We start from the raw sequence: 25,563 nt of genomic DNA on the forward strand, positions 1-25,563 counted from the left end.
AGCTCCATTAGACAAACAACCTGCCCAGGCTACCTAGCTAGGGTCCCAAGCATGAGGGAGCCACCTGCCCCGCTCTTAGGAAACCAGCAGCTTAGTGGAAAGGTACACCAAATTAGTACCAACCAAATCAACATGACAGGCTACGGTCTCCAAAGAGGATGTGCCAGTGTCCAGTGTGGGTCTAACCCCAAGGAGGCTATCAAAAGTATGGTGACATTGCAGTGCTGGGAGCAGGGAACTGGGACAGGTTACATGGGAGTGAATGGCCCAGCTCACCCGAGTCCCATGACACCCTCCAAACACTGTGCCTGGTACACAGGATACTTCCTAATCCTAGCCAATTAGCCCAGGGCTGGCCACTGACATGCCACATCCTGTTTACATCAGGGCAGCCAGCCCCATGAGGTAGGTGCCCTGAGTGATACTTGCTGGGCCCACTATGTCTGACTCTGTACCCAGAGAGTACTAAGCCTTAGTTTCCCCATCTGCACAAACTGCCGCTGGAAGCACGGCACCTGTGTCCTGGAGGTCATGTGGTTTGGGAACTTGAATGACACTGGTTCAGTGGTTTTACATATCTCTCTGTCTGTCATAGACAGGCTTGCTAAGGATGGCCAAAGTTATGGAGCCATAATCAGTGAGCTTGGTGGCACAGAGCCAGCAGCAGACCCAGTAGTGATGGCATTGCAGCAGAAACAGCTGAGCACAGCAAATAGAACCATTGGCCCAATTCAGCTCCACTCAGTCTTCAGGAGAATGATTGAGTTTAAATGAATAGGTCCCCCCATGTCTCCAGTGGCTTTGGAGGGATGGAATGGAGAAGGAGGGACCAAAAATGGCTCCTGGGCCCACTGGTGGTTATTTTTGAATCATTAGACTAGGGAAAGGCTTCTTGCTTTCTTTGGTGGCCAGAGACTGGACACAACGGGAAAGCAATGACATGGGCTGGACAACAGGATGGATCCCAGCGTCACCAGCAGCTTTGTTGGTGGCCCTGTTGGCCTCCTCTGAGGCCTGGGTTCCTTATCTCTAGAACAGGAATCCTACAACCCCCACCTTCCAGCACCACTAGCACAGATAAGGAAAAACACTCCAGGGAGAAAGGACTCAGATGGACAGGAACGCAGGCCCAATGCTGTTGAAAGTTATTCCAAGGGAATCCACAACTCTGGACCAAAGAGAATGCTTAAGGTGAATGGTTCAGGGATGTGGATGTGCTTGCTGGGAACCACTGAAGAAGAAACCGGGAAACTAACACCATTCCACACCATCATGAGAGACCCAGCCCGTTTGTGGGCTACAGCCAGTCATGAGCCACTGTGGGCCACCTCTAGTTTAGGGACAACATGTCTAAGTTAATCTACACTGTGACAGTGTCTTTCCAGTGGCTTACAGCCTTACAAGCTCAGAGGCCAGGCTAGCCCTGTCAGGAGAGGTAACCTCCTCCACCTCCTCCATCTCCTCTACCTCCCCCTCATCCCCCTTTCCCTCTCTCCCCGCCCCTCCTCCTCCTGCTAAAGGTAGTCTCCTTCAGGACCTGGGGGAGGGGCTTCAAAGGGGCTGATCCCCACCCCCACCTCACCTGCAGACTGTAGGGAGGAGGGCACTTGTCTGGCCTGGTTTTACTTTAGAAGATACTTCCCCCTAAGGCAAATCTCAGCTTCCTCTTTACTAAAATGTGGGCTCCTGAGGGGGCCGAGAAAAAGAAAAGGCTTAGAAATGACAGCAGAGAGCATTACCAAGTGTCCCCAAAGAAGGAGTACTCTGAGCACAGGCACCTATCTGTGAGGCAGCATTACCCTCTGGGCTCCTAACTGTGCAAGCCCAGGAGTCGTTTCACCGCTCTCAGCTTCAGCCTGTCTCAGGCTCTATACACAGGAGACTGTGGGACCCAGAGTGTTGCACAGATTAACCGAGATGGTCCCTGCCAAGAGCTTGGTAGGATGTCTGGCACATAGCAAGGGATCAAAAACCGATAGGTATTATTATTCCTGTTGTGTTATCTTTAGTGAAAAGCATGCCAGAGAATTCTGAGTGGGTGACTACAATAAAGTAGCGCAACCAGGCAAGCTTGTTAGCAGCTGAGGCCACCTATAATTAGCAGTCATTACATATGCAAATGTGCTGCTCAGCACTAGAATCAGTATTGTTTGAAGTATGTTTAAATAACCCTTTCCCCTGGCTGCCCACCCTCCTCAAATCTTGCTTATACTATTAATTTCATTAACAAACATTTACTTCATAAAGGCAGATAGATAATCATACGTATTTGAATTACAGGTTTTAAGGAGTGGGAATGTGGCTAAGTGATAGAACACTTGCCCACATTCTCCAAAGCTTTGAGTTCTTTCGGAAACAGAACAAAACACTAGAAAGGTTTTATAGGTGGAGCGCCTGCTCACCCTCATTGCAGTTATTTGGGGGTCTGGTTCTGGGTTCCATGGCTACCAAAGTCCAGGCTGACACTGATACCTTCCACAGCCTAGATGCCCCAAACACCTATGGGCATCTGCCTCTTCCAGCAAGAAGAAGCCTTGGCTAGGTATAATTCCTAATCATTGTTCTGACAGAGTACATACAGTGAGCCCACAGGAAGTACTGGATGGGTAGACTAGTTGCTACAGGTCAATGGACCAGATCTAAGGACAGCCCCAGGAAGCAGAGTATCTTGGAGAGAGCAGGTCAGAGTAGGGCCACCAACTGTTCTCTCAACCACACTCATTAGGAGAAGGCGAATGATGCCAGGCCCAGTCTTCCCATGCATGCCTTATAACGGCTGTGTCGAGAATCATAGGAGATGAAGTCATCGCTCCCAGAAATAGACTGATTAAGAAGACGTGAGGGCAGTGCAAACAGCAAGGCTGGACAAACACACTCTCTCACTCACTCACTATGTATGTCTCTGCTCTGAGAAGCCTGGCTAGGCCCGAGCTCCTCTGGGAAACAGAAAATGTGCCAGGAGCCTGAGCCAGCACAAGGAGCCTGAAGGTGGGTGGGTTAATACAGCTACAACCTTTTTTTTTTTTTTTTAAATAGCTGGCACCTAGGGGAAATTTCAGGGACCACTCTGCTGAGTCTCAGTCCTAAGCCTCAATAGAGATCCTAACATGCAACCTGTTGGCATGCTCAGAACCCCACATTCGTTTGTTTGTTTTTAATCATTTCCTCCTTGGCTTCATCCTCTCATTCCCAAAGTAAAAGCCCATTCACCTTTCTAGGACCCTCACATTCCTATCTGTCCAAGAGGCAGGTCTGACCAGCTGGTGGCTGAGGACAGGAAGGGCTTCTAGTGGCTAAAAAGGAGCTTTAAAGGCAGGACACTCCACTCATAGCCTACTGTGTCCGGTGAACCTACTTCTCTGAAATCAGTTTCTTGGTCTGTAAAGCACAGAGAGCACGTGTCTATCTCAGGGGTAAATTAGATGAACTGTTTGTTCATTCACTGATACCACACCTGTCCCTTTCGGGTCCCTTACCAGAGGCACATGAAGGAGCAGGATACAGTGTATTCTCTCAGGCTCCTGGTCAAACACGGGCCAGGTACAAATGCACAGGGAATAAGATAACTGAACAAGTCTAGGATTAACACATGACCGAGATGAAGCCCAAGGCTGAAAGGATAGCGTTGGAGGAAGTGGGAACAGCAGAGACAGACGCAGCTGCTCCTGCAGGGACCAGGACCAGTGCAGCTGAGAGCACAGGAAGGCAGGCAGGAGTTGCCCTCACAAGTTCTCCAAGGGAATATTTTAAAGACTCATCTAGTATTGCCAGGTATAATGGCCACACCCGCAATCCCAGCACTTGGAGGCAGAGACAGGAGAATGGAGAGCTTGAGGTCTCCTGGGATATATTACAGAGACCTTATTTGAAAAAATAAGCAACAACAAATATAATCAAATGAAAACATGTTCTCATGCTAAGACCAAAGTAGAAGCGGAAGTGGGGAAACTAGTCCAGGGTCAGCAACAGGCACAAAGCGAACCTTCTAAAAATACTTCTTCCTCTTATCCCTGTCATCCATTACCACCCAACATCCTCATCACCTAATACTCACCCCTCCCCCACAGCTGTGTGGCTGACCCTCAAGAGAGCTCTAGGAATGGGCTGGGCTCCAGTACACTTTTCATATGACAAAGAACTGTGCTTAAGCTCTAGTCAGGGCAGACAGGACCGCAGTCTCAGGTCAGCACTCACCCACACTGGGCTGTCTAGCCTAAGCAGACATTTAAGGCGAACCTCTCCTTCAACTAACTACCCAGAGTCCAGAGCTCCACTGCCTCTCCAGCTGGTCTTAATCCACACAAGTTTCAGAGCTCAAGCCAGGAACCCCTGGGAACCTCACCCTGTGACTCCACTCTCTTCCTCCACGGCCCACCTAAAGCCCAGGCCACCTCCTGCCTGGGCCTGGCTTCTTTCTGGAACAGCAAAGACCCAGGTAAAGCTGTGTTGAAAACAAATCTCTTAAGAGCAGCAGGTACTGCTCCCACACAAACATAGGGAGGGACCACAGCTGATTTCTGTTCTTGTCCCCAGGGCATAGCACAGGTGAACGAAAAACAGAAATAATTCAATCCTAAGGGTCCCTTGAGGAGTTCTGTCTGCACCGAAAATGAGACAGGCAACCTGCCTGCCTTGGACTCTGTCTGAAACTACTCCAAAGCCATGCTCCAGAACCCACCACCACTCCTTGATGGACTGGAATACTTAGAGAACTTCCCCAGCCCAGTAGTTGTGGGCTGTGGGTGAAGCAGGAGTGCTCACTGGAAGGGCACACAAACTGCAGTCTTCCAACCAAGTAAGCTGAGGACAGGAGGATGGCACCTGACCCAGGCACAGGGACAGTATTCTCTGTGAGGCCCTGCAATCTTTCTGCAGAAGAGATGGTTTTGGTGGGGTGGGAATCTGTGCTGAGTGCTTCTGGTTTTAATTATCTCTGTACTGAAAAAAGGCTAAGTGAAGATAAAGAGAATGGGAGAGCAGAGATGGGTGCTGATTAAGGGCTAGCTAATATGGCTCCCATCACCCCTGACCTCTGCCTGACCTCAGGTCAGCACCCAGAAGGCAGGGCCGGGAAACACTCAGGAGTCCCACCTTAGATACAGGCACTGGGGGGGGGGGGGTGGCAGACCCTTCAAGGCCAAACAGGGGCAGTGGTGGGGTGTTCTCCATGTTCCTCATGCTTTTGCATACTGATGCAGAAAACCTGTCTGCCTGTCTGCTCCACCAATCTGATGCCTTGGGTCAGCTGCCTCTGGCTCTGGCCTAAGGCTTTGCATACAATACAGGAATAATTGAAGTTTCTTAAGCCTGGAGGACAATCTGAAGGACCAGGTACCAGGTGATCTATCAAGTCAAACACACATTACAGAAGGTGTGACAGCCAATGGAGAAACAAAAACGGGCCCAGACGGGCCTCAGCTAGACCAGAGGTGACCCAGGCTCTGAACAGCAAGAACCTACAATGGAAGGGGGAGGACAGGGCACAAGGTCCCTGAGCAGGTCCTCCTTAGCAGCATAGGAAGGACTCGCCCTGTTGGCAGAAGACCAAGTGCTAACAACAGCAAGGTCACACGTGTGGACAGTACCATCCCACAGCTGTAGAGCCAGCTGCACCACTGCCTAAGAGCAGGATACAGGTGTCACCGGGGTGTTTCTTAAGCCACTTTTCTTCCCTGGGCTCTTGCCTGGCCAAAGGGGCTTATTTTTGTGGCGAGGGGCAGTGAACATGGCTGCAGGCTCTCAGGGCAGCACTGCACACCACAGGAACCAAGCCTGGCCATAGCCAGGCAAGCACAGTCTACTAAACAAATGGGAACGGGTTCCATTGTTTCTGCCCTGTCCCTCTGCGAGGAGGCCTAGCCTAATGCCTTCTAGCCTCCTGGACTTCGGCCAACCATACCATAAAGGATTCTTACTGGAGGGCAGGCTGTATTTGGTCAACATTCATTGTTTTGTTTAACCACACAGAACATGACATTTTTAAATTTTGAATCAATTGCCAACATTTAAAGATGTGAAATTTTCAAATGTCACAAAAAACAACTTTAGAGCTTTCTCTTCCAAACCCAAAGTTCTGCCACCAAAGTCCAGCAGCGTCTCTGACCCCAGAAGGTCAAGGCTACAAACTGTTGAAATTGTCACCATAGCTGTGAAGTGCCTCAGCTAGGGTTCCTATGTCACATGGGCAAAGCAGGGCCTACAACATACTAAACCTCTCCTAGGGTGACAGCAGCTCCTGACACACAACAGACTTGCCAATGTGTGTCAATAAAGAGTAAAACGGAAGACAAATAAGATAAGCCCTGGCTTCACCACGCCCCAGGATATCCAGATTGCCACACTGCTTCCTTGCAAAAGCTCTGCTCCCAGCCCGTACAGACTGAGCCACTTCTCTCCTAGGCCCCTCCCATACGTGGGTACTCTCACAGCAGGACTTATGAGTTGGTAATCTTCAGCCTGTGTTTAGATCTCTGGAATCATTCACTGTATGATCTTTGTTTAAAGGTTAGGCCTTTGAGTGTCCAGGCAAGGTAAGGAGGACCCTGGCATCTCTGCACTTTCTGGTCAGCCCAGACAGAGATCCCCAGGACTTCTGTCAAACTGAAAAGAAGAAATTCAACAGCAAGAACTCACAGAGTCAAGGCTTTCACTGATGCTGCTGCAAGAGGCCTGCCCCTCTTCGAAGCTGGTAACCGATTCTTCCCCCTTCTTCCCAATAAATGAAAATCCACTGGGTTTTCAAGGTCAGAGATGCATTGGCAGGCACAATTCTCTTTGTTCTTCTACCTCAGACTTGCCCCAAACAGAGTCAACTGTGCCCAACAACCAATTCCTGCTGGGTGGAGACAAGGACCAGGCAGGTGCTTCCTGTGGCCCCCAGGAGTCCTGCTCACCTGGATACGGATTCTCTGTGGGCCTGGCTTCCTGAAACTCCATCTCAGCATGTAGTTTTGGGAAGAAACCACTTCCAGTCCCCAGAGTATACCCACAGCCCCGGGAAAGGTCAAGGCTCCGGACAGGCTTGGTCCCTTGTTGGTGGCCGAGGATGTTACCTCAAAGCTACTCTCCTCTCTATTTCAGTCTCCTCACTCGGAGAATTAGAAAATAAATATCCAATGGGAGAGATTCACCAGCCTAACGAGATCCAGGAGTGCGGGAATCATAAAGTGTCACACCAAAGTTAATTGTTCCAGCACCTGGCGAGGTGCATGGCATGTAAGAGGTGTTCAATGAACATGTTTATTCGGCACCTGGGCTGTTTATGGGAGGTCTGCCCTTGAGGAGCTACAGAGACAATGGTCATGGGCAACGATTTGGGTCTTACAACTTCTACCTCTGGCCTAGTTCAGCAGTGGCCAGGCCAATGTGAAGGTTTCACTTGTACATGTATCATCTATGCCGGGGACCTGGAAACGCTGCAGGACTCTATGTGCCATGCTTTCTTGGGCACTCAGTAGTTCTTTCACATGGTTAAGAGAACGGACTACTTGACCTGCTGAGAGGAGATGCTAGCCAGTCCTCATCAGGCTGTGTCCAGCAGAGGGTTTGAGAACTCTGAGGCTGGCAATTCATTCTGGCTCTTCTGTACTCACCTCGAGACCTTAGATGAGTTCAGCAAGCCCTCTACACCCTTTACCCAGCACTGAAGCAAGCTCGCCTCTTAGACTTCAGATTCCAAAAACAAAGCAACTGGCACAAAGGAGGCTCACACACAGTCCCATCTTCTTCCTCCCTTGGTATCTGCGCCTCTCCTTACCAGCTATCCTGCCTTTAGAACTGGTTCCCACTCGCCCCAATACTGAGCTTCCTCTGCACCTCCCACAGCCTGTTCAAGAAAACAGAAGGGCTCTAGACCTCTGAAGCCTTCTGTCCACCAATGGGATTCCCTCTGCCTGTCTCAGTGTCCTGTCCCTGCTTTGCCATCTGATACTTATTTCTTTCAACCTTCAAATGCTATCACCACCTCACCCCTGACTGCTTCCTGAGAGCTGGTCTGATTCTTGTCACACTGTGCCACAGTCAGCAGTAGGAAGAAGCAGGGCAGGTGCTCTAGTCCACTGGGTACACCCTTTCCTCACTTGGCCCCAGCGCCCCTCCCAGCGGGGCTAATCTTTACAGCCTATAACTCAGCTTAGCTATCCTGATTGGGGCAGAGTGCTATCTGTAGGGCTGGGGAGTAGCTGGACTCCCAAAATGTCCTGTGGAAGGAAGCCCGACTGCTGTAGAGGAGCAAATCCAGTAAGGAACAGCTAAAGAGGCTGGACAAGGGACATCAAGGTAGCAAGCTCTAAGCAAAATGGTCAGGAACTTGAAGGATGGGTGAGCAGAAGGCATCTGGATAGAGGAGACACAGAGGAGGGGAGCGGAGTATGGTGGTGTCTTACTGGCCATAAACACCTTCTCCGTGCTGAGCACCCTACTGTAAATCTCATTTATTCCTCTCACTAGAGAACTGCTACTGCTACCCCCATATTACAGGTAAATGGTAGAGCTGGGTTTGACAAAGACCCTCATCTGCAAGAGTAAACAGGGGAGCCCAGGGAACAAGGTAGGAGACAGCAAGGACAAGAACAGTCTGGAGGTTCCTGAGGCCTGTAAAGCCTTTGAAGCCAGCTCTATTGTCCCTGCAGACCCACCCTAGTGAATACAGAAGAAAGTCCAGGGGGTCCTGGCCAGGGCACGAGGGTTGTTGGCAGACACACAGTCTGAGGACCCCAGCTCCTCAGCTTTCTTTCACCATTTGCCTGAAGCCTGAAAGGGACTGCTGTGAGAAGCTAGAGAAAGCAGCCAGCCAGTCAGGAGGCATGCTCAGAGGCCACACCACAGGCTGATGTGGAGCTGTTGCCAGGGCGGCTGAAGAGTCTGCCTTTAGAGGCAGAGCACTTTAGCACATGCTCTCTCTGGGCTACCAGCACAATGTTCAACAGCGGCAAGCTCAGCTACGGTCCTCAAGCTCCTGAGCCAGAGAAATCTAGTGACCATGGCTCATGGGCAGGACATCTACCATATGTGATACCTGCCCCTCTGTTGGGGTGTGAGGGTGAGGTGAAGGGGAATCAGAGCTGAGGAGAGAGTGGAAGGAAAACAGGCCCCCACCTGGGTTCCTACCAGGCAGAGCAGACTGGTCCATGGGATGGTTACAGTGCAGACAGAGTACTGCTAAGGACTGTGTATACAGTGTAACCTGACACAAGAAGATGAATTCCAAGTGCTGTGGGAAACACATGAACCTGGACTGACTCCACCCAAGGGCAGACTCACAAACCCCCTCAAAACCAGGAACCCATAAGCAGGGGTGGCAACCAGGGGGCTCCAACAGTTTTCTCTAAAACTACACTAGAAAGGATGCAGTGCTCCTGAGAAGCCTCACACTGACCACACAGGTGCCACTACCCTGTCTGAATCTGCCCCCAAATTCAAGTCACCAAACTCGGCATTCAGGTCCTGTCACTTAAACGAAGCCTCTTGGCCTCTGAGCCAGTAAGGAAGCTTCTGGTTCCCGCCATGAACACACTGCAGCATGCTAGGAGTGAACTAACACTCAGGGCTCTGCAGAAGAAGAGAGCACAAGCAGCAGTCTGCAGCAGTGCTTGCTCTGTGCATCTACAGCAGTCTGCCTCATACCACCACAGCAAGGATCCTGGGGCAAAGTTCACACTCCCTACTCAGGGCATCTTCAGAGACCAGTAAGAGGAAGGACTGCTGGACTGATGCTCAAGTGAGCACCCTGAGACCAGGCTCTGAGGATAGCCCACTGCCTACCTGGATTTAACTGGGTACCTAGACACACTAGCATGGTGTCTGGGATGTCCTGCTGGGACAGAAATAGAGAAGAAAGAATCTCAAATCATCTCATGGTCCAGAGAGAAGCCAGAGATGTATGTGGTTGAGTGAAGACTTGACCAGGTACCTTCCACGTCACATCTTCCTGGGTTCTGGCAGGCCCAAACCTGTCTGTCTGTCACTATGGAAAGCCAGAACATGCTTATGAAGATGCTCGAGATTGGTACCCAGAGTCAGAGCTGCTATGTGATCTCAAAACATCACACAGAGATCCCAAGCTGGCTGTGCTGCTTAATTTTTGTCAACCTGACACACTAGAATCATCTGGGAAGAGGGAGCCTCACTTAAGATGATGCTTCCTTCCTTCAGTCTGCTCTTGGGCAGCGAGCAACAATCCTGGGCAGGTGTAGTCCTTGGTTATATAGAAAGCAAGTTGAGTGAACCAGAGAGCAAGCCAGTAAGCACCAATTCACCATGCCCTCTGCTTCAGTTCCCACTTCCAGACTCCTGCCATGACTTCTTCCCAAAGCTGCTTTTGGTCAGGGTTTATCAGGAGAGAAAGGTCTGGCTCCAAAGAGGCAGGAACAAGACCAGATGGGAGGAGCCTGAAGCACCCCTCCTAGCTGCTGCTTCAGCGTCCCTATGGCAGCACACTGGGGTACTGGGTAGGGCTGGCAGGCCTGCAGGGAAAACCTTGGTGTTTACTCAAGGAACAAGGCAGGATTTGGGGGAAATGAAATGGGAGAGGGACGGAGCCCTGGCTGGGCTCTTTAACCAACCACAGAAACACTTTGGCCTCCAGTCATGGAGGGCTGCAGTTCATGGTTGGCAAGGGGCAAAGAATAGCTAATCGGACCCAAGTTTGGGCTGAAACTTGGCATCTAACCAGTAGCAAGAGCAGGCATGCCCAGCAAGTTCCTGCATCTTCAGAGGCTCAGCAACCCGCCTGGGTCTGTCCTACTACCTGCATCCATAGGGACACACTGAGGCCTAGCTCCCAGCAGCAAGCAGGCCCTGCATGGCCAGTACTGGGTTAGACTGTACACTGGTAATCCGGCATCTAAGAAGACCAGCATACAACACCATCATCCCCATTCCCTCTCCCCAGAAGCCTGGACTGTGGGGGAGGAGGAACGCAAGGCTACTCTCTGGGATCTTGATGCTTGAGCAAATCCCTGGAGTACTTAGAACTTCAGAGGGATACACACACCAGAGCAGACCTCAGACACGAGGATCTAGACCTCCCAGGCTAGGGTTCTTTGCTTTTTCTCTGGCATGAAAATACTCAACCATCTCCAGAAGGCAGGGCGACATCATGGGCTCTGGTATCCTCAATGCCTCTTAATTGGTCTCACAGGAAAGGTCAATTCTTCCCCATCTGCTGCTGCCACTGCTGCAACCCTGGGGAGTCCAGAGATCTCCAACCATGATCAGCTGACCACACCTCCTCCACCACCTCTGCAGACAGCCAGCGGGGTCCCAGGTGAGCTGGGGTTCTCGAAAGGAGTAAACCAATAGGCCTCATGGGAAGGGGAGATGTGTTGTTTACAGAGCCTTTTCAAGACTCTTTAATACACTCAGCATTTAGAACATCACAAAACTGTCAGGCTGCCATTAAAGAGGAAGCAAAGACCTAGTAAGGAAAAGTCTGGCTTGAGGATATTAAGGTCAACACTTTGCTGGCATAATCTACAGACCCCCAGTTCAACAGTCTTAGGCAGCTAGCTACCAGTCCTATTGCAGGAATGAAGTTCTCGACTCTAGTTGCAGAAGATGTACCTGCAGGTACCAGCCTTCTGTGGCAGAGGAGCATCCCTTTGGACTTGGGGATATACAGGTTCAGGTCTAAAGGCAGCCCTGTCTTTAAGGGCTATATGACTTTCGGCAAGTCTTTAGCTGTCTTCAGCCTTGGTTTCCACACTTGTAAGAAGTTTATATCTTAGGCTGTCAGACCATGGGACAGGCATAAGCTCTTGTACCTGCCCATGGAGCTTTAGGAATTCACTGTTTCCACCCCACTCCCACCGGATCAACCTCTGCAGGTCTGGACTCACTGCCACTGGGCAGTGTGACAGTAATTTGCCTGTGAGACACTTTTACCCCAGCTTATCTCCTTGCTAGGGGAGATGCTCAGGCTAGTTTTACCACCATTACATCTCTCTGCCTTGCCTGATGCCTGACAAGTGACTGTACCTGAACAGTGCAGTGCCCCTTCCCTCAAGACCATCAAAGTGGTTGTGCTGTACAGGCTCCAGTCCCTGTGGTGTCCTGCCTAGCAGGGATCTTAGACCTGCTGGCACCTCTAGCACCTCACCACCCAACAGCTACTGTCTCCCTACGGCCTGAAACTTAGCCTTGCATGACTCTCCAGATTTCTCATAGTAACACCTTCTCAGAGTTTCAGAAGCAAACCAAAGTCATTTGCCAACTATTCTCTCCCATTAATCTCACAATGAGCTTGCTATTTTCCTTCCATAATGACTCATTTAGCAGCAACAGAGCAATTAGGCAGACCACAGAATATTGATTTTCTAAGTGGAAGAAATGTCAGCACAAACATCATTTCCTGTTTGTCTTAGGCCATCTCTTCCTACATGATGGGGTAAACCCTCAGGGTGCTGATGTGGATCTACTGTCAGGATTCTGGGGTCTCAAACACGATCCACTGTGTGATGAGATAACAGAGTGATAACACTATATGACAGAATGATCACATATGAAATCTCACGTAGACTTCAAAACCCCAGGGAACCTGCCTCATCACACAAGAAAATGGGGTCTGGACCAGACATAGGTCCATGTGTCAAAGTAGAATTCTGCTCACCAGTGAGGCCTGGTATGGCTTGTTTTCAATGGAGTGAGGATGGAAATTCCATTCCAGTTCCAGATATATGAAACAGCTGGTCCAAATCCTGACTCATATCTCCACCTCAGTACAATCCCCACGCCTAGCCAAAAGCATGTCGACTTCAGGCTGCCTGTCCAACCTCTAGGTTCAGAAAGGGCTGAGGAAGACAAACTGGCTGAACATTCTTCCTTTCCCTCCTACCACCATAGTCTAAGACAAGTTCCTCATAGTTTTAGGATACTTCAATACACCTGACCCATCCAAAACACAAGGCGAGAGAAGGGAAAGATAGACAGGAAGAGCTGGACACGCAGAGCATCCCATAGCCTTGTGCTCACACTGACAGAGGTGCCAAAGCCAACCCCACAGTGGGGAAAACTATTAAACGGAGATTTTACTAATCTCCCACCCCTAGACACTCCAAACAAGTGGGGAAGACAGCTGGAGAAGCAACAGGTCCCCAACCTAGCCAACAGACTAACATTTATTCAGGGAGCAAATGGTTCTTGGTAGCTGCAAGGGAAAGAGCCCAAGGCCCAGCTGGTGAATGTAAATTTGAAGTGTAAACTCTGTGCCTTTGGGTATGGTAATCACTCTCTCTGGGCCTCTCTAGTTCATCTGTAAAATGGGATGATTCCTGCTCTAATATAGCCCTAGGGGGAATGAAAGTCAAGCAGTAAGTGATCTAGTATACACACACACTTTCACACCCCACCAGACACACACACACAGAGGGGGGGAAGGGAGAGGGAGAGGGAGAGGGAGAGGGAGAGGGAGAGGGAGAGGGAGAGCACCACACATACATTAGGCAAGCTTAGAAAAGGAGTAGGGGTGTGCCAGGGCTGGCACATTCAGCTATAGCATGATAGCTTGGTCTGTTCCCTATGAACAGGGTGTCCCATTCTAAAGATATGCAGACAGATACTGTGCAGTCAGTGTGGTCAAGAGGCAAAGCAGCCTAGACTCCCTCTTGCAGATTCAGACACACATTAGCACTTCAAGTTGAGGAATCATGACTAAAGAAAATTACTTCCTCTGGTTCACTGGATGCTGCCCAGCCTGCTTGTACAATGGGATTCCCTCAACCTCAGCTCACTTTAACACCTGCAAGATGGGGGAGTCAGGGCTTGGAGAAACAGGACTTTCCCTAATTCCAGAAGTATTATCAGAGCAACTTCCATTTCTAGGGAAGAAATGGGAAGAAGCAAGAAATCACATACCCAAAGGAACATTTACTTCAACAAGAGGCAATAAAAAGGACTGGAAATCTCAAAAGAAATCTGCTCCAGGCTACTTTGGAAGTCCAGAGACTGGGAGACTGGAATCCAGGAAGAGGATGCCAAGTAGACAGATATGCCTCCCTTCCTCCTTTCCTACTTGAAAACTCAGTCCTAGCCATAGGTAAGCATCATGACCTTTCAGCTTCCAGAAAAGGGGGCTAGATCCCCACAACAGTAGGTCACACATCTGAGAAGACTGTATAGAAACAGAGAACCAGACAAACACAGACACATGACCCATGTGTACCAGAGCTCCCATTTGTGGATCCCAGAAGGAGCAAGGCCAGCATGAGGGCCATGTGGGTAGAACACTGGCAACTCCCCAGAACACTCAGTATCCCCATTTTTCTCTTAAAGAGGGGGCTCCTTGAAAGGTCAAGGACTCCAAGAACCACTGGATTCTCTGGAAGAACTCCTGAGAAACTGTTCCTGGCAGACCCATCCATAATGGCGCACATTTTGCTCCCAGCAAGGACAGTGCTTTATTAATTATTCAGAGGACAGTACAATTATGCAAATCTGTGGACAGCCTCTGCCCAACTACTTCCTTCCACAGAGAGTGCCTGAGGGGGATGGGAGACCCAGAACCAGAGCAGTTGTGTGTAGGGGAGCCACTCATCCCAGAAAGGGACAACTCCCAATATCCTAGCTAAGATTAGAACTGGTCAAGCCACTAACTCCTGAAAGAAAGACAGACAGACAGACAGACAGACAGACACACACACACACACGAGAGAGAGAGAGAGAGAGAGAGAGAGAGAGAGAGAGAGAGAGAGAGAGAGAGAGAGAGAGAGACACACACACTTGGGAGCTGTTTTGAAGAGCAACTCTGAGGACCTCATAATAACTTTTTCCAACACGTCACCCTGCCATTTGAGCCAGCAACGCCATTATGCAAGGCTCACTCCTGCAGGTCCTGAAGGCAGGGAATGCATCCAAAGTTCCGTCTTAAAAACATGCTTCTGATGAGAGGGAACACCTCAAGCTAATGTTTACCAAATGATGTTCTGCAGAACACTCCTGCAGATGTCTCCAGCTGCTCCTGGGGTTGGGGTGGGGGCAGGAAGCCCAGGATTAAATAAAGCAGAACTGCTGTTTTTACTGCAGGAGCTCTCAAAGGCTCTAACCTTGAGGTAAAGAAACAAATGTCCCCTGCAGAAGACAACGTGTATTCCCATATTTAGAATCCTCTGGAACCAATTTTGAGATTGCCCCCCACTAACCCAAGATGGCTTTAGGCTAAGAAACCCCTCATCCCCAACCCATTACCACCAGCAAGAATGTGGTACTCTTTGGAACTTAGTTTGGGAAATATTCCTATGGGCTCAAAGTATGGAAGACAGGAGAGAGGTCCTTCTCCTAGTCTGAAGAGACAGTATATGTCACCAAGTTCCCTGCAGGCAGCAAGCCACAGGTTCTGAAATACCTTGGAATAGGTTTTCATGACTCCTATGCAGAGCACCAAAGCTGCACATCTTAAACTCTAGGGCAAAGATGAGACCACTTCAGGTAACCTGGACCAGGCCTGTGGCCTGTCGCCCACTTGTCAAGCCCGCAGCATTTCACCTCTCTCACAGACCCAGAGTAAAATGAGCAAAGCTAACTATCCACCAGCACCATATTCTCTGCCCTGATCCTCCAAGGCAGTCACCAAAGTCACATCCACTTGGGGAGTGGGGTACTGTGAAAGCCAATTACCCAGCACCCAACAGCTACTGTTAATCAGTGTCATCTCAAGAAGACAAGAAACAGGAAGTTACAGACAGGGCCGAACTATGAGGTAGGAATACCAGTGGCTCCTATCCATGTGCTTTGAAAAGATGAAACACAAATATACTTAACAGACCGAGCACAGTCAATCTTGAGCAGCTACTCAATGGTGGTGGGTAAGCCTATCCCAGGACCAAGAGAAGCCTGCTGTGTAGACAGCAAGACCACAGAGATCTGTATCCTGCCCAGCTACAATGGTCCATCAAACTCCAGGGGCTTCACAACCTGAACACAATGAACTGAAGCCTAGGAAAGACTTCGCCTGCTGGCCCTGCCAAGGTGCTTTTCCTCCAGGAATCCTGGACCTGCTTTACTAAGACAAGGAATTTGAGGCTCAGAGGGAAACAACAGGTAGCACCCGGGCCTCAGACAGGCCCATGACTCCTCAGTGCGTGGTAGTGTGGGAACTATAGGGGCTAGAGTCTGAGGTATGTGGCCAGGGCTACAAATCCCAAGATCCTGCCTCTCAAGTCAGATCCCCTCACCCTCTCCCTCACTTACCATTTGTAGGTGAACTGGCACAATCTACCCACTGGCAGCCATACTCCCCCACATAAGCTGTGCTAAAAGAGCTCTCTGGTATGGGCAGGACACCCCTCAAGCCCTAAAACACTGGCTTGTCCTGCCCCAGGAGCTTTTGACTTAATGGAACTAGGCTGGAATTACATGGTTGCCGCTTATCCTGGTAATGAAGTCACTTCTCTGCACTCAACTTCACACCTAGAACCAGAGCTGGAGCAAAGAATGAGCCCTGGTGACTTGCAAGGGCTCAACACCAGACCTGGAGATAGAGACCTGTGCAGCTCCAGGTTTGCTCTCCCCTCTCCATCGGCTGACCAGGGTCTTAATGCCTGGCCTCATCCAAGCGCCTCCAGGCAGCCCAGAGTACTGGCACAGCTATGCTTTCCAAACAAAGTGGGGGTCCAATAGCAAACACCAGTGGGAGAGAGTCACCTCAGCAGAAGAGCAAGCGCCCTCTTAACAAGAGTCACGGTTTGCCTTGTGGAGACACTTCCACGAGTGCTGGTCTCTTTTTTGACCCTGAGCTTATTTCTAACAATAGGGCTCTTGGTTTGAGATATTCTTTTAAGAAGTATTATAGCCTTAAAGCAAATGGCAGGAGTAGATGATGATAAAATCTCAGTTCTGTCTGGGCTCTGGCCAGGGAATGAACTCCCTGAGCAGGGTGCGCCCCTTGAGAGTGACATAAGGCCACTCACACACTGGGCTTTAGTTTTACACATCTGTGAAATGGGAAACAACCTCCCACCCCCCCTTGCTGTGAGGAATCAAAAAACACAGCACCAGGCATGTCAGATGAGCCACCAGCTGGGTCACATCATTGCCCCACTACAGTGGTTCTTAAGTTTGGCAACAGCTCTTAGACTTTGAGGAAATACACTTACCCATCAAAGAGTGTCACCCAGCAAGTCTCGGGTAGGGCCCAAGAACCTGTATTTTATCAGACGACTCTTCCTCTACCTGGAGCATCTATGGCAAACTCCACCCTAGCCACTTCTGGGACTGAGCTTCCTGACTACCTTCTGGGGTGGGGGATGGGGTGGGGGCGGGGCTGGAAAGAAGGCATCAAGGGAACAGGAACAGGGGTGGGACCAGGAATAATCCATTAGTAAATCTCCTCCCCAGCCAGAAACAGTAATTGTTGAGGCTTGGCCATTCTTCACGTGCTAACAATCTGCAGCTGCAATACAACGCTCTGATTATGAATGTCAAAAAGACAGAGCATGAAATTAACTTCCCCTTAGTCAGTGGGCACAGGGAGATGCTACACTAATTCACTGCCCTCAGTATGAAAACTCCCTACGAAAATGTCGCATCTTATTAGGGTGTGTGCTATGCTGGTATCATCTATATCTTTGCCCAATGTGTTCTTTTACAATCAGGCTGGACTGACTGTACAATCGAGCAGGGCCCTGCTTGTTCAAGACAAGTCAGAACAGCAGGTAGGAGGGGTTAACAGAGAAGGGGGAGTTGCCAGGGCAGATGAGAGGGCTGAAGAGCACCCCAGCTCCCTAGTGGGCGCTTCCCACTGGAAAAGGAGGAGGGAGCCGGAGGTACTACAACAACTCAGGGTGCAGGTGACAGAGTGGGAGATGTCAGTTACTACACCATGGACCCCAAGAGATGAGAAAGCTGAACTTAAAGGCCAGTGCCTGTGACATTTTCAGCCCCTGCTCCAGCCTATCCACGAGTCCCAAGATATCTATGAGTGCCAGCAAGTGGTTAGCAAAAGCCTCCCATGTTATCTTTTTTGGGGGACACTACAAGGAGCAGGACCTTGAGGCTGTCCACTAGCCCATCTCTCAGCATATGCAAAGCTACCCACTAGCAATAGTAAATATTTCCATTCAGCACTGTCAGAAGCCAGAGACATGCAGGTCTCCTGAGCAGGCAAGAGCATTCTTGGCATACTGCCAGAATCAGGATTCACCTCCAGCTTTGGGATCACTTAGCCTAAGAATGTCCAGAGTCCCCAGGAAGGGGGTCAGGCTGGACACTCTCTTCTTTCCTCTCCTGGGATCTTACCCCACTACTTGCCTAGCATTGACAGAACTTGTAGTGCATAAGTGATGGCTTTCACAAGTCCCTGCATCCCAAGTTCCAAGCAAAGTGTTTAGTGTACATGCAGAATAGCACATGAGGTGGACATGCCCACGAAGCTCAGACGCTAATTCAGGAGGGAATGGGAAAGCGGGCACTGCAGGGCTAGGAGGGGAAGTTTCCATGTCGTGTGCACCACAGAGCCACCTCTGAGTCTTTCTTAGGTAAGAGGCACATGGGATGGTGATAAAAGGAGTTACTGAGGAAGACAGCTCATTCACAGCATCCAAGGGACAGATGACAGCACGTGACTACAGTGAGTACTGAAGGGGTCTGAGGGCAAGAAGCTAAGCTCTTGACGGGGTCTGGCATGATGGGGTCTGGCCATGGTAGCTACCTAGGCTCCAGCTGGGTTAATGGAAAGTACTCCTTGCATGGGATGAATAGGAAAAGGGCCAGTATCACTGAAGAAACTCCAGTACATACACAGAGGGTAGGTCTTAGGCATGTCACCTGGGAGCTCTGAAGATGAGATAGCTTCAGTTCAACCCAGGCCTGCTGCTCACACCCACTGAAGGCTCTTGCCTGATGGGATGCTGTTCAAGGGGCCCCTTCTGGACTCATGGGCAGCAGAAATCTGCAACCAGCAGAGCTCCTCTGAGGAAGGGGCATTTTGTCCTTCACATTCTCAAAGAGAACAGGGCTGACAACTCAGAGTGGGGAGAAGCCAAACACAGGCTGTCACCCAAGAAGGCATCATGCCAACCAGGGAGGTGCATGGTTTTCCTTCTTGCCTTTTCAGTCTCTCTATGATCTCTAGTTTGCTTCTGTGGTCTTCAGCAATAGCCGTTAATTAGAGCTCAGTAATTAACTTTCTGGTTCAAATAATATTTTGCAAAGGAATTCCATTAAAAAGTCGATTTGCACAGCCTCTGATATGGGGCCTGGAAATAGACAAGGCTACTTAGGGGAGTCCCACGGTACCCACGAGGCTGGCTGTCACTAGGACCTGGGCTCTACTTAGCAAGTGAGGTTTAGAGGGAGTAAAAGGGCTGGGGCTAGATAAGTTACCCCCAAGAAGTTAGGTAGCTTGTTCACAGAATGAGCCAGCATGGCCACATGCCCAGACAGAACTGCATATGTGGATGGGAATAAGCACACGGAAACACACACAAAAAAAAAACACATAAAAGAAGGCTGGGCAAATGGCTCAGTGGTTAAGAGTACTGGCTGCTCTTCCAGAGGTCCTGAGTTCAATTCGCAGCAACAACATGGTGGCTCACAACCATCTGTAATGGGATCCGATGCCCTCTTCTGGTGTGTGTGAAAACAGGTACAGTGTACTCATATACATAAATAAATGTCTTTAAAAAAAAAAAGAAGTAAACACACAGTAATACAGTAGTCAGCACAGAGTATTTAGATTGAATCATTTGCCTATATTTGACCTATAAAATCTTAAAACTTTAGTCTAATCCAACAGAATGCCAAACTGTTGCAAAAGTTTTTTATATATATGCTTATTTAAAATACACATACAAAAATGCTTACATGTCATACAATACATCTTCCTGAGGACAAATGCACACTTGTAAAATATATAAAAAGTATGCAGATGTAAGTGTGCTTGTTGAAAGAAAGGCTTACCCAGCCTATGAAACTTCAGCTGGGCAGCCTGGGGCTGATCACTAGTTAATTTCCACCATTCCTTAAAATATTACCCAGCTCAGATCTCTAGAAGGCACACGAGGGAGCTGCGGATATAAAAGGAAGGCAATAAAAATGAGAAAGCAAAAATAAATCGGCTGTTCCATGCATCCAGGTTGCATTCTGTGGCTTCCCTCTCCTCTAGAGATGAGACTCAGAATCATGCACATGGCTCTGGCGAGGCCTGCCTGTGCTCACGAGACTCCAAGTAAAGTGGTGCCCAGAGAGACAGTTTGATTACCAAGGCCTGGCTGTTGTTACATGGCCTCAGTTTCCCTGGACCTTTCAGCCCCTTCTCTATCTGCCTACTCTGAAGGACAGATACCCTAAATATAAGCTTCTTCATAATGATTATTGGTTTAAGAATTAAATCTGATTCCCTTATGTTGGGAGGAGGTAGGAGGGGAGGAGGAAAGAGATGAGAACCATGTGAGTCTTTCTCACCAGGAGTTAATAATTTCCCATTATAGCTCATATAACATGGAAGGCCCACCCACACAAGGCCTCCCAGTGCTGAGGAAGGCCAGACAGCAACTGAAAGTCCTGCAAAGGGCTCTGTGGGAAAATTCAGAATACAAGGACAGAAGAGGTGATTCTCGAGGAAACAGCACCATGGTCCACTTGACTCAAGAGAGCAGCCAGCACTCAGCCACTAACAAGCAAATTAATGCAAATAAAGAAATGTCGTTTTTCTGTCTCTCCAAAATGAAAGCGACCATTTTAATGACAGGCAACTCATCTCTTAGAGGGTATGAAAAACCGCCGACATTTGGTCACTCAGTCTCACAGCTCACTGGCAGGAAATAAGCCATTGCTGGATTTTGATATGGTGTGTGTGTTTGTCAAAAACTTCAAACTTCATATTCTTTAGCTTAGTAATTCTAAACATTATCCCATGAGAAAATGAGAGAGATGCAGACAAAAATGAATGCACAAGGCTTTATTAATAAAGAAAAGTAAGCCTAAAGGCTAGATGACTTAAAGTCACGATGGCTCAGAAGGAGGTGGAACAATGGGCATTTAGAAATAGATCTGTAAAACACACAGGAAAGATCTTCACTCCCAGGCATGGCCGGGAAGAAGGGCCCCTTTCCCAGGGCTCTTGGCTTTGTTTAAGGTCAGCAACCCTCTCCATTACAACTCAGTTCCTCCTACCAGGAGCAGCAGGCAGCATCTACAAGCTGTCTAGAATTCTGGAATGATACCACATGAGTGACTCTTGGTCCAGCCTACAGAAGAGAAAACTGAGGCCTACCAAACAAAATGGCTTCCTCCAACCCATACTTGCTGAAATACTACAGTTAGGCTAATCTCTCACATATTATGTTTTAACTTAATCAAATTTTAGAAACATTTAAGAAATGTGTGAGATCCAGTATTAAATGCTAAGGAAATTGCATGAAATGAGACAGGAGCTTGTGATTAAATACTGAATGTATGATACCAGTATCTCCATCATAATTCCCATTGTGCTCACTTTGTAGATTTATAAAATGGGGCACTCAAAGTCTAAGCGACTCGCTCCAGGGATGGCTTTGAAGCCAAAGCGCACACACACACGCACACACACACACGCACACACACTACACCTAGAAGCTGTCTAAACTGCATCTCGCAGTCACTATTTCTTCACTGACCAGTTCAAAAGGAATGCAGACAAGCACCTGACCTCCCATCCCTGTGCTCAGCAGGACAGGGACCAGCAAGCCCAGGCCTGGAGCCAGCACTGAGACTATAAAGGCACAGCAACTGCAAAGGCACTGTCTTCCACCTGTTCTTCACCCAGCTTCCTGCTTCTTCCTCCAAGGATGACCTCACCCCTGGAAATAGAACTCATACCTGCCTACTCGGGGCCAGGGGGATCCCTGTAACAAACCCCAACCCTAACTTCCAATTACCTCCCCTCCCTGGTTCTACACACCTGGAATCTCTCCATGAGTAACTTTCAGATAGGGAAACTGATTTGTGCATATTCCCTGGAACAGACGATGCAGCTAACTGCACACACACCAGCCTAGTTTAGCTGCACCTGACCACCTGCACTTCCAAGCTAAGTGCTGCACCAGGCCTACTGGCAAAAATGAGGAGGGTTTTGCCACTTCTGAAGTTCAGACAGAAGACTAGGGGAGGGGGGGTTATATGGGGGGGAGCTCACTGAATGTGTGCTTCCTAGAAACAGTATCAGGAGAAAAGGATAAGGGTGTCAGGTGACCTCCTAGCTCAGAAGCATCAATAAATGAGCAAGCAACTTGATTCTGGGAAGGCATAGCCACCGCATCTCTTATTGCTTTTACCAACATTAAAACTACCCTGTAAATGAAGCAGCAACACTTCTAGGCTGAAAAGGGAAGTGCTCTGCCAGCACCCTGCTCACCTGGAAAGCACACTGGCCAGCACTCATTTCTGCTACCCAGGAGAGAGAAATGATCACCTGTCTCTAGTGCTTACTGCCAAAGCCTCCAAAGGAGAAATTGGTGTCTGAGAGGCCCGGAGATCATGGAGACGGGTTAGGAACCTCCCCTGGAGCCATTTTCAGTAGAACAAGTACAAAGACTCAAAGCTGTCCTGTAGCCCTTGCGCCCTGAAGTCCTTGCTGGCCTGCCCCAAGCCTCACAACCAATAGCAGCCCACACCTAGGGCATACTTCCTTCCCAAGAATCTCAAAGATTCCAGCACAGAACCACCTGGTTTCCAGACTCTGGGTGGAGAATTCCAGAACAAAAAACGACCTATCCAACACAGCAGTCACACAGCACACTGACTAACATGCAACACCTCTTTAGCAGTCACACAAACCAGACAGATTCACCCAGTTACACTCAAGGGACTGACTAGATAGCCCTAAACTGTCCATTTACATGGGAGGGCCACTGGGATCAGGGCTCATACATGCAACCCTGGAAGCCTCTCTTCCCATCCTTCCCATCCCTGCTCTGCATCCACCCCCTGCTTGGTGTCTCTGTATTTATCCCAGGGCTCTCCCACTGACTGCTGTGCTGTGGAGGGGATTCAACCTCTCCTTGCTCCTTTTACTGCACTTGGGCAGCACAACACCCACAAGAATGAAGAGGCACCTCTCCACTCACCCAGGTTTGACGGTGAAATTAGGGGTGGGAGTGGGTTTACCACAGTTGATGGTACTCAACTCCCAAGAATGAGGACTCCAGGGACTGCCCCAGAAAAACATCTGTCCATTCACCTAACAGCAGCCAGCAGATCTATTCCTGAACAAAGCAACAAATCAAGACCCCAGTCCTGGCAAAGCCCATTTTAGCTTCTAGACTGGGTAGAGGGATTCAAACCCAGTCTCCCTGACTATTCAAGGGAAATCTGGGCTCCCTTCCGGTACCAGAGAGGCCACCAGGACAGATTGTTTACAGAAAAATGTAAAAAGACAATTCCACACCACAACCAATGACATTCAGCTCCTCTTGCTGCGGTTCACATTTCCAGAAATGGACTTGTAGTTTCACTCTCCAACCCGACTCTACCTCCCCCTCCCCCTCCCCCTAACAAGGCTAACCTGAGACCAGACTGCACAGGAGGTTTCCGAGGTCATCTTAGCGAAGCTCTGAAGCTCCGACTCTGGCTAGGGGTGCTAGACAAGCACCTACTGGCTTTTTTTTTTTTTTTTTTTTTTTTTGTGCCGGCTTCCCAGCGGTGGAAGGTAAACACGACATACATGCCGCTTGCTCTCAAGAGGGCAGACACACTCAGAGTCCCGGGCTGCCTGCTCTCTCTCCTGCTTCCGGACAACCGACACATGCACACGAAAAGGGGTACGTACACAAGCCCCCGCATACGAGAACAGAGGGTCCGGACCCCTGCCAGGGAAAGCGCAGAGAAGGGCATGTTCTTGGGGGAAGACAGCCGGAGGTGGGGGCCGGAGGAGAAAGGCAGCAAACCGGGTGGCCTGCCGCCTAGACAGACATAATAACAAAGATGGGAATGGAGATTTTCAAAGACGCAGTGGCTGCACCCAGCACAGAGCTCTGGCCTGGATGCATCTTCCTGCCAGGGAACGCCTGGTCCCCTGGGGCACCATAGCCATCCGTGAAAGGCTGGAGGTGGGGGGTCCTGCCTTAGGCAGGGCTTGGCAGCCAGGCGGGAAGCCAGGTGCAGACAGCGGTGGGGAAGCACTGAAGAACAGCTTCGGGCTGACAGATGTGGAAGGTCTAGTGGTTCTAATTGGGATATGGGAGGGGTGCCCTGGGGAAGATATTAGGTGTCAGTTAAACGTCACACCACCTTGGGCAGAAGTTAGGATAACTTGGGCTCCTTGCTTGCTGGAACCAAGGAGGAATGGAAAGACATTATCATTCTACCTGTGCCTCCCGCACAAGAAGTGCCAACTCGCCAATGGTAAAACGGACACAGACCTAGGAAGGCAGGTGCCAGTAGCCTAAGATGTTGGGACTGAACGCTGAAAAGCCTCCCTGGAGCCTACTGGCTCCTTCACCTCCACGACACGTTCTAACTGGCACAGGAATCCATCACTGTGCTTGTGCCTAAGTGGAAAGGTGCCTGTGGCTGACACGATTCAAGGAGGCGAACCAAGGCCCCCAGAGGCTGTGCCCGCCCAGTGCCCCCGCACGGACAGGATGGCTTGCCCTTGCGAGCTGAAGCCTGTACATTGCCAGTGACTCCAGAGCAGGCTCAGCAACCTCCTCTCCTCCCGTCCGCCCCACAAGCCACCTCCCCCTGGAATTTCCACACCTGCTCCTGGCTTGCCCAGAAGGAAGCAGGGAATAGAAGACACCCCTGGGAGCGGGAGGTAAAGGAGGAGAGCAGCTGCCCAGACTGTACGGGGAAGGCCCATCTTCCCGGGTCTTAGGTTATGCCCATCAACCCAGCGCCTGGGCACTGCCTGCTCGGCTCGCCCCAGCCCCCAGCGGAGCACGTGCCCTACTTAGCGCAGATGTGCCCCCTAAGCGGCCCAGCCCCCTGCTCCTCCCCTCCAGATGTTCACCCTTTTCCGCGCCACGAGCGCTGCCGGGTCTGGGCAAAATCCAGCCGAAAATGCCTTTTGTATCGGACACCGAGGGACTCAGTAGGCCGGGGATGGGTCCTGAGGGTGGAGGCGCCACTTCCGTCCCTACCTCCAGGCACCGCACCGCCCGGGAAACAATGCCCACCTCGGCCAAACGAGGCAGGACCCCACATGCCCGAGAGGGCACTAGCCACCCGGCCTCACCCCGGACCTCCGGCATCCTCCTAGCTGCGACCGGTGGAGGCAACGAAGGGTGCAACCCCAGTCCCCCAGCTCGACGGGGGCCCCGTTCCCGGAGTTCCCGGAGGCCGGCGAGGCGTCACTCCCGCGGGAGCGTGCCCTGCCTGGCTCGGGCTTTGTCCCCGCGCCCTCGGGGCGCAGCCGGGGCGGTGGCGGGCTCACCTCTCATTGTCCCCGGCGGCGGCGGCTGCGCTCCGGAACCCCGGCAGGATGTGGCGGAAGCTGTGGTTGCGGTCCAGTTTGGGCTGGCTCTTGGTGCGCTTGATGGAGCCCTTGAGGCGGCGGCTGAGGAAGCCCTGCGCGCGGGGCGACAAGAGGGGGAAGGGGAGGCGGGGTTAGCGCGGCGGCGGCGGGCCGGGACCCGCACCCTCGCGGCCCACGGC

At 50.4% G+C, this 25,563-nt stretch overlaps 1 protein-coding gene across 4 annotated transcripts in view; it reads right to left on the bottom strand.

Moving 5' to 3' along the window:
• Positions 1–25,563, bottom strand: part of Dab2ip (DAB2 interacting protein) — a 153,056-nt gene that overhangs the window by 45,192 nt on the left and 82,301 nt on the right. For all 4 annotated transcript variants that reach the window (XR_003709659.1, XM_028754675.1, XM_028754673.1 and 1 more), the window contains exon 3: positions 25,343–25,476. Coding sequence is in view for 3 of the 4 variants with exons in the window: in XM_028754675.1 (XP_028610508.1) it covers positions 25,343–25,476 (134 nt within the window). In the remaining variant the exon portion in view is untranslated. The remainder of the gene's footprint in view (positions 1–25,342; positions 25,477–25,563) is intronic.

The sequence above is a fragment of the Grammomys surdaster genome, unplaced genomic scaffold (assembly GCF_004785775.1).
Source record: "Grammomys surdaster isolate TR1022 unplaced genomic scaffold, NIH_TR_1.0 126035, whole genome shotgun sequence".
Lineage (NCBI taxonomy): Eukaryota > Metazoa > Chordata > Mammalia > Rodentia > Muridae > Grammomys > Grammomys surdaster.